This window comes from Mus musculus, chromosome 2, assembly GCF_000001635.26.
Source record: "Mus musculus strain C57BL/6J chromosome 2, GRCm38.p6 C57BL/6J".
Lineage (NCBI taxonomy): Eukaryota > Metazoa > Chordata > Mammalia > Rodentia > Muridae > Mus > Mus musculus.
Window position 1 is genome coordinate 58027693 of NC_000068.7, and position 13844 is coordinate 58041536.

Sequence of the window (13844 nt, forward strand, 5' to 3'; positions counted from 1 at the left end):
CTTTTGTGAAAATGCTTTTCTAAGTTGCAAGTCCTACTTAGCAGGCTGAGAGAGTGTCTCCACAGAGTTCCATAGCATTGTTAGTGGCCTGTGATTTGTGAGCCAACACTTGATAATCGGTACTTTTAACTGACTCATTCCCAGGTCTGGATGTGTGGTGGTGAAATTGAGATCATCCCCTGTTCCAGAGTGGGCCACATATTCAGAAACGACAATCCATATTCCTTCCCCAAAGACCGTATGAAGACAGTGGAACGGAACCTGGTGCGGGTTGCTGAGGTTTGGCTTGATGACTACAGGGAACTCTTCTATGGCCATGGGGATCACCTCATAGACCAAGGGCTGGATGTGGGCAACCTTACCCAGCAAAGGGAGTTGCGGAAGAAGCTGAAATGCAAAAGTTTCAAGTGGTACTTGGACAATGTCTTTCCTGACTTGAAGGCGCCCGTTGTGAGAGCTAGTGGTGTGGTAAGTTAACAAGGCCGTTTGCTAAAACAACAGAAACTCCTTTAAGCATGCTTAGAAAAGAATGACTCTAAGCAGAAGGCACAGATGACACTAAAAGAGAGTACAGATAGATGAGAGTTGTTAGAGGTATATCTGAAGAAATCTATCATATGTCATGATGACTGATAACTAAATATCACATACCTATACTGCACATAAGAGACCAGGAAGTATGTCAGGATGTAGGCTTCATATCCTTTGGAATTTGACACTGAATAGAGAACAAGAATAATAAGAAAACAAAGTATGGACACAGAATTCAATGACTCTTATGAAGGAATGGGCCAGAGATGCTGATGCCTTATAAATGCATGCTGTCAAGAAATCCTGTCAGAAGATTAGAAGCCAGGTCTGTGACAAAATGTCCAACCAGCTCCGAGAAAGCAAGGTGTGGAGATACAACTCCTACACAACTCAGGACAGGTTGTGGCAATCAAGATATGGCGAGGTGGATGTGACTGTCAGGGGATAAATGGTGAAACCTAGGTAGAGAAGTGAGAGTCAGTTCATGTAGAGTCTTGTGGGTAATTTTCTTTCCATATTTCCTTCCTTCTTCAACGGGGTTGAATACAAGCTTCAAGTACAGGGGAAATACAGGCTTTAATTGGGTTCTAAAAAACTTTTGTAGAGAGGTTGAAAATAATAAAAATAGTCAAGGCACTAAAGGAAGTTTCACAAAGGGTGAACTGAGGTAAAGAATTTGAATGGGGCACAGTGCAAAGGGAAACTCGGAGAAGCTGAGACCCTGGGGCAAAGAAAGCCTGGAGTCCACCCACGAGTGCAGTTTCCTGTGATGGCATGTGACAAGCCAGTCCTCCACTTGAGCTCATGTTTATGTTTGTGGATTAGTCTCTTAGTTTACTTTTTTATGTTTTCACTCATTGCCCCACCTCCATGTTCAGGAAGATCTCTAACTTGCCTGTCAGTAGAACACTGGCAGAGGGCTCTTCCTAGGAAATAAAGGTATAAACCAGCCCCTCTCCCAGCCTGTCAATCTCCTAATAACAAAGACTTGATAAAAAAAAAATGATGCTGTTGTCCCTACTATAGAAATCCAGAGGGAGTAGTAAAAACAGGAGAGCATTCTGAATATTTGTTCTGATTTTATATAATTTAACCAATAAATACATGTAACCTGGCTTATTTATAACAAAGTGTTGTACAGCAGGATTTGGGGAAGGTCAAAGTAGACATCAGCTACTTTCGATAACTATGTAGGAAGGACTGATTGGCCTTAGCCACATCAAACACGTCACTTGCATCTTTACATTCCATCCTCCAAACAAGCATGGCCACGAAAAGGCTCAATAAATTTCTCCAGAGAATCTGAACTTAACTTAATCTGCATTACTTAACGTTAGCCACAAGAGGGTGCAATCAAACTATCTTTGGATTCCTTTGTAAGTTGCCACTGGTCTTTGAAAAGCTCTCCTCCTCAACAAAAAAATCAGATGCCTGCGGATGCCTGCGCCCTCATGTATGAAAATGCTGTGTATACATTTCGCCAGATATCACCAGGCTCTTCTTTTTTTTTGTATTTCTGTTCTCTTTTCTGCCTCAAGCACACAAATATTAATGAAGAGATACCATTTACTTTCTTCTAACAATCGTGTTATTACCATTTTAAAATTTTGAGGTTTTTTTTTTTCCAATGAATACCGAATACCAATCACAAAAAAGTTGCAAAAAAATTAAAATCTGTTTGTTTCTTGACCCACGTTTTTCCAAACGTTCAGCCTGTACACCTTGAATTTTATGCCCAATCAATGTTATTTTTTTTGTAATTTTTCATAAAGTCAATAATATTTTAAATCAATAAACAGCTCATCATCACTGTTTTTTTATTACAGTAAGTTGTAAGCAAACAGCCTAATCCTAAAGTTCAACAATTACATAAATAAGTGTCAGAAATCTCCACCTTTGACATTGGGAAAATGAAACCATTCAACACAGAAAGTATAAAATCTACTCAGTGCTTTATTATTATTTTTTTTTAACTTGAAATAGTTTGCATTGAAGGATCAGGGAGGAGATATTTTTCCCTCAGCCTCCAGTGTCTTCCAAGGCCTGCAGGAAGGAACAGTTTGAAATCAAAGCAAAACAATAGCAACAACAAAACTATATAATCTAAGCCTCTCCAAAGCATAACCTGGGTAATGCTAGCTGTGCGGTCAGGAGTCAAGTAGATCTGGGAAAGGAAACAGTTCCCTGAGCTGGAACCTTGTGTTCTGGAAGAATCTGAGAAGTCCTAGGATGGGCAACTTGCTTAGCTGTGATGGAGCCAGAGTTTTCCAAACTTATTTATGATAGGATTTCTGAATGAGCCATGAGGACATGAAACTTAGAACAATTAGGGTTTTAATTTTCTTCTTTGAACTGCAGAATTGTTCTATGCCTTGTGCTCCCTGAACTTGGAGTGCCATTGCTTGATCCTTCACGCTGCCCCCTGCTCAGACCTACTGATGGTGAATGTGCGTGTATTTGTCATTTCAAACTGTGAATGGAACATTTTGAAGATTTTGTTTTTAATGGAGATCTGTCCTCCTAGAAACACTTTGTGTTCCCCTGTGTCAGACACTATAGAAATGTCAACCATTAAAACTGCCAATGTTTGTTTATATTCCTTGAAGGTTGGTGAGGGTTCCTAGCCCTAGCAGGTAGATCACATTTTTATTTCAAAGCCAAAGGTCAATGTGAGGTTTCAGATTCCTAGAGAGAATCTAGCTTCCATATTTTCTCCCTGTGCTAGTAGATCAAGCTTTTTTCCTAAAACCCACTGGCAGACGGTGGTCTTTGTGTGGAAACAGCTCAGTCCCAGCTCTGACTTGCTCATCACCTCACACACCCCACATGCCCACACCCATTCCCATATGTTTCTGTGGGAACAGTCTTCCTACTTACCAACATTGCAGTAGTCCTTCTCTCGGCCTTCTCTCTGCATTTCTGACCTCACAAACAACTCCCTACTTACCCTTCAAGCTAAGCTATGCATTTGCAAGTGCAAACCAACCCACTAGACACCCCACTATAAAAATCTAATGATGTTGCAGCCAACATGGCCTCTATTACTGCAGCACCCCAGAAAGGACACAGATATGCTCACTATCTCCCAAGCTTCTCCGCCTTTCATGGAATACATATAATTCCTCCTCTATACCTCCGGTAAATTGAAAAACCTAAATTGCATCATTAACCTACCATCTTGTTAGTGCTGCCCAGCGCGTCAAAGGAATCAACCTTGTCTGCATTAAATGGCAACCGAGAGAAAGCTCCCTCCATATTTGACCCTGTAAATCCATTAAAAACTCCAGTCTGCCAGAAAGGGCCCTCATGTTTGGCTCTGTTTTAGCTTTCGTGACTTTCCTGTAATGAGTCGTAGCTTGACTGAGTCATTAGAAAGAGTCTGCCAGGGAATGAGCTGGAATCTGCTGTTCTCTGAAGGACTCAATTTATCTATGATCCAGTACCTAAGTGATCAGATAATTTGGAGGGGTCAGCCAAGGAACACAGCCTCTAAGTCTTGGCTTGAAATGGAAGGTGTGGACATGGACTATTAAAATATGCATTGAGATCAATTCAAACCCTCCCTTCCCAAATCCTTACTGTCTACTCCAACTTTTGCTCACTTCCATTTAGCATTCCAGCAAAGAGTTAATGACTAGCTAATGTCCATTGCCACTGTGACTGAATCACAGGTTTAAACTGACGGCTGTGCTGTGACAGAGTGACATTGTGTCTCTTTTAGAGAAGTGACCAAGAAAATCATATAGTGCAGACTTTTGCCAATCTATCAATCATCTTTTCACCTTATGATCTTCTACATTGTATTGTCTAAATGTGTCTGAATGTTTCGTTGTACATTAAGATATGTCAGTCCTTAATGCTCATTTTGTATTTTGCTTCGTAGCTTATTAATATGGCCTTGGGCAAGTGCGTTTCCATTGAAAATATCACAGTCACCCTCGAGGACTGCGATGGGAGCAGCCAGGTAGGCTCAGCCTGGATTCTCTGTCTCTTTGCAGCAGCCATGAATAGTGATTAAGCATGCTTGTTGCTCACATGACAACTGACCTCCATCAAGGAGAAATCCATAGATTTCTCAATGCCAGTGGAATCAATAGTCTGGTATAAGGAAGTGCCACACAACAGAGAAGCAGTAACAGAAAAAGTTGTTACTGTATTCCTTGCTCTGTGATGGATTTATTCTTGGCTTTTATCCATGCAAGACTAGCTCAACATATACAAAGTCTTAAACTTTTTTTGTAAGAGGCAATGAAGATAGTGCCTATCTGAAATGAATTGGCTACTCACAGGGACTGATAAGCACTTTCGAATGGTGGGTACTCTGTAGATGTTGGCAAAAATAAAGTGATAAAGACAAAAATGTCCAAAATACAGCTGGTAAAATGGCTCAGTGGGTAAAGGGGCTTGCTATAGAATGTGAGATCAATCCTTGAGACCCACATGAATATATACCAAAAGAATCAATTCCACACTACTCTTCTGACCTCCACAAACCAGCTGTGACATGTGTGCCTATGTGTCACATATGTACACGCATACATACAACTAGAATAATAAATTTAAAAGTTTATCAACAGATAATATAGAAACCATGCTTCTGAGCCGACATCCTGAGGAGTCAGCTTTATTTTCTGATTCCATTCCTCTCCCCAAATTTTCTCCTTCTTCTGAATTTTAAAGGAAACATCCCATAAAGTATGATCCTTGATTAAAAAATAATCTTCTGATAAAATAACCACAAAAATCAGAGCACAGTGAATGGAAGAGGGTGTGGGGCCAAGAAAAACAGAGAAAGACTACTCCTGCTGTGCTGAAGGCAAGCGCCAAGTGATTACCCTGCTCTCTCCAGCACCTGTATCCCAGTGGAGAATGGTATCTGATTTGGATGCTAAATCAGATTCCTGGGAACACTGATTCATGTGTACAAACCAGATTGCAGATCATAGTGTGGTAGACAGATCCTTTCCCAGTGATGCCCTTGGCTTGCTGAATTATTTCTTTGTCCTGATTTCATCATTGTGGCTTATATTTTCAAGCACATCCCATCGCTACATCTTATTTCCAAATTGCCCTTAGAATAGAAGGCATGTCTGTCAGTGTAAATCTTCTGTGGGTCATAAACCTGAAGCCAAGGAAACATTTTCATAATTAGGAAAGAGAGAAGATGATAAGTTTAAAGAATAAACTCAAAGAAGTAATTTTTACTTATTAGCAATTCACAGTGGAGAAAGTCATAAATTATAGAAAAACCAACTACAGAATTAGTCTAAACTTTATTAAAATATTCAATAATTTACTCCTTTAAAATGATCACCGTAGGAACTTAGCATACCTGTAAAATCAGTATTTCACTGAAAACCCAACTTCTGTTCCTGAATACCAATGAGTTGGGAAGGGGGACCAAAGTATGAATAATAGAGCCACCTCCTACCAGAAAACTCCATCACACTTTGACCCTCTTGAACCTTTTGAGCTTCTCTTGCCAGTGGCTTGTTTGAGTAATAAAAAGGACAGGAATGTAGAGGAATTTAGTTTGATTTGGGTCAGAATTGATAAGGTTTAATACTGGATTTGTGTTCATCTAAAATAACTCAAAAAAGATGAAATACTTAGCTTCACCCTCAACTCCTGTCCCTTACTTTAACTTCGAGTCTTCTTAGACTTTTACTTTTAAACTCTTTCTACGGTAATGTTCAGCTTATCTTAGTAACTATATAACCTCCTAGTCTGTTGCCATGCTTCTCAGACACTAATACCCACACAAATCACCTTGGGAGTTTGTTAAGTGAGATTGACTTACAGGGTCCATAATGGGGCTGAGTTCCAGCATTTCTCACTAGCGTCTGAGTGAGAAGATTCAGGGACTATTCTTTGAATGGCAAGACTTGCTACCTTTTCTTTAATATAGCCTTATAGTCTAAATTAAGCATTAACCTGAAGCCAGTCATAGTGACCCAGGCCTACAATTCCAGTTGTTAGAAAGATTGAGTCAAGAAAATAATGACTTTAGGGCTTTCTCAGACTACATAACAAATGCAAGGCTATTGTGGCTTACATGGTAAGCTTTGTTTCAGAATAAATTGTACAAAAAAGCATAGGACATGTAGCACAGTGATAGGACATTTGCCTCTCATGTGTAAAGTCCTTGGTTCAATGTTTAATACCGCAGATAAAAGATCCTCCAGCTACATTAGAGATGATTCATAGAGGAAAAGCATTGCAATGCTTTTTCTGTCCTGGACTTCCCTGCCTCCCTCCATGGCAAATTTCACAAGGACCAGAGCTTTAGGATAAATGAATCAACCAACCTTAAATTATTTTCAAATCACTGTCAAATTATTTTTAAGGATTGAAAACACGATTGAATTACCTGAAGTGATACTTATTTCAGACCCTGTCAACTCCTCCAGTCTGAACTTACCCTAGGAGCTGATCCTATGAATTGGGAGACATTACATGGTAGCAAGGACACATTTCAATAACTTTCCACCCATCAGAATAAGTCAATGTGAGTCCAAGTAAGAATCTGAAAGAAGAAGGTACGGTAATTTCCACTGAAGAAATCTAAGACTGGGCTTTGATCCACATAAAGCCACTGATGGATAGGGATCTTAACTGCATGGTGATTTACACATTCCAATACTGAGCACCCAGATTGCCTGTAACTCATACCACTGGAAATAACATCCATATTCAGAGATATACTTAGTGCACTAACAGCATACGCCACTTCCGGTAATATTTATTGAGAGCATACTGTATGCTAGACACATGAAAATCATTACTGAAACCCACAGTGATCGTCTTCCTCTTCAACATAACAGTGAAAAATATGACAGTGGGCAGATAGAATAATGCACATACCTCATTGGATCAGAGTTCGCATGGTCTCACCTATTGCTGATAAAAGGTTTGGCAACTTCCCCTCCCTCCGCCTGCTTACTGAATGGCCTGTCCTGTTCCCATTCCCTACAGCTTCAACAATTTAATTATACCTGGGTAAGACTTATTAAGCACGGAGAGTGGTGTGTGGCACCCATCCCTGAAAAAGGATCCCTGACACTGTACCATTGTGACAACAGAAACAACAGGCTTAAATGGCTGCACAAATCAGCATCTGCCTTCCATCCAGAACTGGTAAGCAAAACCTGTGCCATCCTTTACTACAAAGTCAACTCTTATTATTTACTACAAAGTCCACTTCCCCAGTCTGAAGCCTTAAATGCCATCAGTAACAACAGAGATAGTGTGAAGTTTCACTCAAGGGTATAAAGACCATTGTTGCCCCATTTTAATTTAATTGAATTTTGTTTGCTCTCTTTTCAAAATTTCTTTCAACTCAGTGGTTTAAATTAAAAGCACCCATTTCTTTCTGCTATACTGGTACCATCATCCTCGATTCTAGCATTCATTTAAATAAACAACAATGTCATGTGTATTTCTGAAACGTATTCCCATTGGTTATGGGAAGAGTCTAGAGGTAGAACACATGAAAAAAGTAAGACGCTGTATGCTTCCTACAAATGTTGCTGTCTAGAATGACTCCAGTTCCCCTTTCTGCCCTCGTTCTAGGAAAGGGGTCATTTCTCTAACTCCATGTGGGTCTACAGATAAGACTCTCCAGGCACTGCAGGGACAGACTAAGGGAGGGTGACTGTGGTCTCTTGCCAGCTTTGCATTTGGTGATAACACATCACTGAGAATGTTTGCACCTTCTTAAAAGCTACCCCAGTGCTGCTGCATTCAATCTCAGGATCCATTCAGTTTCGCCTAGTCCTGTTTGAAGCAAATTTGAGGTCATATGATTTGTCTAAGAATTTCGAAATGGTAGGAATAGTCTCAAGACTGTCTTCTCAAATTTCTGTCATCTCACTAGCATGCAGCCACCTAATGTCTTCCAGGCACTGGTGTTGAGGTTACAGATAGCACCTGAGCATGCCTAGGGGGAGACTGTCTTGATTATGTTAATTGGTGTGGGAAGACCTAGCTTCCTCTTGAGTGAGACTGTTCCTTAAAAGGGCTATGTGAAGGAAAGAGCTGAGGAATATATAACATTGACTTCCTACTCTCTTTTCATGAAATGTGACTAGTCTCACAAAACTCCTGTCAAACTAAGTTTGACTCTAGAAAACTCCTGGGAAACTACCCACCCATTGTGGGATGTCATCTTGAACTGTGAGCTAAAATAAACTGTTGTCCCATAAGTTGTTCTTATTGGTATTTTATCTAAGCAACAGGTATGAAAAGTCACCAAGCAATATAGAAATCATGATTCTGCCCAGAACTGACCCCAATAAAAACTTATTTTATTTTGGGGGTGCCCCATTTGTTAGGGTGTCCTTCTTTTGATGACATATTCAGATATTCTTTTTTGCTCCTAGTATAGGGCCAATCTACTCATTCTACACACACACACACACACACACACACACACACACACACATATATATGATATATATGATAGATAGATAGACAGATAGACAGACAGACAGACAGACAGACAGACAGACAGACAGACAGACAGATAGATAGATAGATAGATAGATAGATAGATAGATAGATAGACAGACAGACAGACAGACAGATAGATAGATGATTCTGATTATTTTCAGTTAATAGTACCAAATAGAGAATGATTAATGTATAAACCTCTATTTTTGTCTTTCACGTTTGAGAAAATGTCATGAATATCTGTCAACTAAATTACATCCCAACTCCTACTTCCTTAACATCCTGAACTGAAGGAGGAAACAAAGGGGCCAGAAGGAAAGGGGGACAGTGGGAACATTCTTTGTGTGCACAGTGAATGTTGGACAGGATTTACAGTGTGGTAATATGTAAGAATAAGTCTTACACAGGAAGCGGATTAGGAAGAAGTAAGGAACTAAGATAACAGAAACCAGGAATCTGTGGTTTGCTATATCGTTGTCTTCTGCATTTCAGCCCCTTTGTGTTGAAATGTATGTAGATGGCCAGAGATTAATGGCCTATAATTGACTCTCTCTCTCTCTCTCTGTCTCTCTCTGTCTCTCTCTGTCTCTCTCTGTCTCTCTCTGTCTCTCTCTGTCTCTCTCTGTCTCTCTCTCTCTCTCTCTCTCTCTCTTTCCCTCCCTCCCTCTCTTCTTCCTTTCCTCACTCCCTCTCCCCCCTCTCTCTCTGTGTCTGTCTCTCCTTTTTCTTTTTTTGACAATTATCATACAAATTCTCTTAAGCCCCTTGCTACCATTTTAGAAAAAATACCTTAGATAATTAAATGGGAGAGAGTGAACCAGCTCTGTTTTAGAGGTCTGAGTTCATCTTAGGTTAGACTTGTTGGTCTTTACCTGAGGATCTGCCAAGAAACCTCATCTCTCAAATACTTTACCATCTATAATTCCACTCTGGGGACCAGGTCTTTAACTCTTCAGCCTTGGAGATAGCATTCAAGACATAGCTAGAGCAGTCACTAAGATATGTAAGCCTTAAAGAAGAAGAGAAATGGAGGAAGACTATGGATAACACAAAACCTCCTTTTTTCAGAGTTTGACTCTAGATAGCAATGACTAGTTAAAATTACACACTTCTAAATTTGTATTTTTAAATGCTCCTCAGACAGTCCTCCCACAATGCTCTTGACTTTGCCCTCACTCGAGAACCAGATTTGGAGCATAGAAGTCCTCCCTATCACTGGTCCTTCTGTGTCTTTTGATGGGGATGAAGTATTCAGTTACCTCTGTCCTTTGCCACAGAACACTGTCTAGAGAATGTTGAATGACTTGCTTCAAGGCCAGCTACTTTGCACAACCTTATATGTATGCAAGCATCATAGTTCCAAGGTTTTGTCAAAGTTACAGTATTTTATGGAAATACATTTAAAATGTTTTAACTTAAAAGCATTCCCTTTCTGGGTATAAAATTTAATTATATTATTATATTACATTAAACTATATTTAACTAGCTTATTAAATTATATTAAACTAATTTATTCATAACTAAAATTATCATGGTCATATTTATGGAAAATTGAGATTTACAAGTTAAAAACTGCAAAACCATAGTTGATCCTAGGTAGATTATCTCTCACTTTTAATAAATATTCAGCAATATTAAGGTTATCTGGAATACCCTTGTCTTTTTCTAACTAAATCTGTGCACTGGACATTTGGCATTCTATATTATCATATAATAAGCCCACAAACAAAATGTGTCATTTCTAGCATTTGCCAATACAAGTGAACATTCTATGACATGAGCTGGATTAATAAATTAACAAGCTTGCTCTCTGTCATACTACAAGATTTTTTTGTTTGTTTGTTTGCCACCATCAATGAAGTAGCCACCCAGTAGACTCAATAACAACCAGATTTTTTTCCTTTAAATAATGTAGCTATCAACCATACAACCATTTGCTTCCTGATGAATGGAAGAAGTTAGATCACTTAGCTTGAGACAGAGACACATCTGATATCTTCCAAAGCTTGTGCTTATATCGCTAATTTAATTCAGAAGAGTTCCTGGGGGAATGAAAATATAATTTGCTTATTAGATCTTCATATCTCTGTGGTCAAGTTTAGTCTGTAGTTCATTCCCATCTCCTCTTTCTCTTCAGGTGGATCACATTGTTTTTGAAAACTATCAGCAGTTATTATGTATGGAAGGGAATTTCTCTCAGAAGACCCTGAAACTGGCTGCTTGTAACCCAATGGAACTGCAACAAAAGTGGAAATTTGAAAAATACTACGAAGTCTAAAGAAAAATAATTTATCAATTTAAGCCACTAGGTTCTGTGAAAATAACACCAAATTTGCTGACTGAATTTCTCTCCATAGTAGCTTAAATTTTCCATTTTAATAGCATTTGAATGGAAGGCTTTTGAAAATGACTACATTTGAATCACCAGACAATAACTCAGGGAACCAAGCTGCCATTGGGCTGCTGCTCTTCAGCTTTGGGTGGCCTTTGGAAGTGTCTGTATCCCGCCCTTGCTGAAGTGCATAGTGCAAGCCTTCCTCACAGACTCTCACAGGTAACCAGAATGAAAAACATGTACTGATGTCATGCCCATGACTGCTGTCACAGCCCATGAGCAGAGCTAAACCCAACCATGTTCTGATTTCATCAAATTCATCTGCTTGGATTCCCACACCTGGGAGGCCTAGCTAGCTGCAGAGACATCACCTTGTTGAAATATCTTCAATGTTTACCCGGCAGAATGTAGCAGTCATATGAGTTCTCCGTGACCCCTCCCAATGGAGGTGTTGATCTGGATGACCAGTCTTCTTAATCTTAAGCTGGGGGGGGGGGGCAGGGATTTAATTGAAAAGGAGGAAGCCTTAATGCACTTCATTCTATGTATTGTTTCAGTTCACTTTTTGCTCTTTAATAATGGTACATTTTTTTAAACCTGATCATAGCAGTAATCTATTAGATTTTTGTTTTCTTCAGGTAAAGAAGGAGAAGCAATTGAATCCCAACATGCTGTATTAGCAAAACAAACAAACAAACAAACAAAACAAAACAAAACAAAAAACAAACAAACAAAAAAGCGTGCTTAACCATTGAACATTCCCACACAGAGTTAAATGAGAGAAGTTGATATAATTAAAGCAGAGATGATTCTGAACAGTAGGAAAGAACTTAAAATATGAAGACAATAAAAATACTACTTTAGATTTACCAATAGTCACTTGGATGGAGTATTCTGAGAAATAGATTCTAAACCATGCCAAAGCAGGTGCAGATTTAAAAGGAGGAGATGCTATAAGCAACTTTGACGGTTGGAGATGGATGAAGGCTTGTCCCAGACCTGACAGAAGAAGACAGGGGGTAAAAGTGCTTCTGATGGGGAAATAGAGAACACAACCCTTACTTACATGGACCTGAGGATGGCACAGGCCAGCTGTGGGAAGCTGGATGTTTGCATATCTGAACTGATTCTCATGTTAAGTATAGCAATCCTTAGGTATTGCTAAAGAACACTTAGAGACCAGGGTCTGCTGCAATCCTTTTGTTAAGAAAATAGGTGTTAGTCGACAGATTACCTATCTGATAACTCTCACAGGCCAGTTGTGAAGAACAGGGTAAGAATTCAGATCTCTGGGTGTGAATCTCTCTATTGTTTGTACCATGAGCCATCGTACACCATTGCCCGTAGAGGTCATCCAAAGGACATAACTTCCTGAAGCTGAGCCTTGCAGCATGGCCTTGCCTGCCTGTGCCTGATGATGGATTTAAGTCTTTGTTCACCTGAAATCAGAGTATTTTTGCTCTGGTTTCCTATTTGACATTTTATCTTCCAATTAATTATAAACAAGCATGACTCTCTGTGAATAATGAGAAAGGAAACATTTTTCCTTTACCATTACAGCATACACAGCATATTTAAGATTTCTCATTCCAGGAACTGATGATAAGAGAATAATTTCAAAATGAGGTAATTCTTACCAAAACAGCCATATGAAGAGAGAAAAGCCACACGTCCTTGACAATAGACTGAGTTGGTGACCAGACGGTACAAAATGTCTGTTCATGTCACTCAGTCACTTTCATGTGACTGAGACACCTTGACTGTGCCTCTGTTCATTGGTCTGCAGAGCATGTATTTTATCCAAGAACAGTTTACTCAAGGAAAAATCTTTTTAGCAAAAGATGAGCCATGCTTTGGCTAGATCCACCCTTGGATATGAAGAAAGTAAATTGTTTTGTTGTTGTTGTTGTTGTTTTTGTTTTCCCACAAGAGAACTTTCTGTAGCCTCTGCTCTATGCACTATCTAACTGTACCTTGACATATCTGTTATATAAAGCTACCTCTGAGGACCGTCTATAGAACAAGGGCTTTATTTGTAACATTATATATTTATTTGGGGGTAAAATTGTACCAATTTTCTATCATACATTGTCTTGCTTACCCAAAGATGCAAAGAATTAGTCATGACTTAGGAGTCTCTGTGGACCTAGTCTTGAAAGAAGGCTTATACAACTTCTATAAAACTCACAAAACTACAAGAAATGAGGGAAGTAGAAGGAGATAAACTAATTTTCACTGGGTGCTTACACCCTCTGTGCTTGTGTGTGCTCATCTTATTAGCTTGTATGCATCTTTCTTTCCTCCATGTGATAAGGAGAATATCTATCTCTTCCTTACAACTAAGGAAGGATATGATCATCTCATCAACAATAGATAAAACCCAATGACAATTCTGGCCAGTGTTCTGATTCTCAAATATACTGCCAACATTTTAAAAATTATTATTAATGAATTATTTTATGTATTTGCATCCCAAATGTTCTTGCCTCCTGGTCGCCCTCACAGAGTTCTTCCCCCATCCTTCCCT

General features: G+C 39.3%; 1 protein-coding gene across 3 annotated transcripts in view; it reads left to right on the plus strand.

Annotated features, from left to right (window-relative positions):
• Galnt5 (polypeptide N-acetylgalactosaminyltransferase 5) overlaps window positions 1–13335 on the plus strand; it is a 43178-nt gene extending 29843 nt beyond the window's left edge. For 2 of the 3 annotated variants that reach the window (XM_006498048.4, XM_006498049.2), the window contains exons 8-11: window positions 145–468; window positions 4415–4495; window positions 7507–7668; window positions 11120–13335. In XM_006498048.4, coding sequence (XP_006498111.1) covers window positions 145–468; window positions 4415–4495; window positions 7507–7668; window positions 11120–11260 — 708 coding nt within the window. In that variant the 3' untranslated portion in view covers window positions 11261–13335. The remainder of the gene's footprint in view (window positions 1–144; window positions 469–4414; window positions 4496–7506; window positions 7669–11119) is intronic. The other variant, NM_172855.3, reaches the window with a different exon arrangement.
• The last annotated feature ends 509 nt before the right edge of the window (window positions 13336–13844 follow it).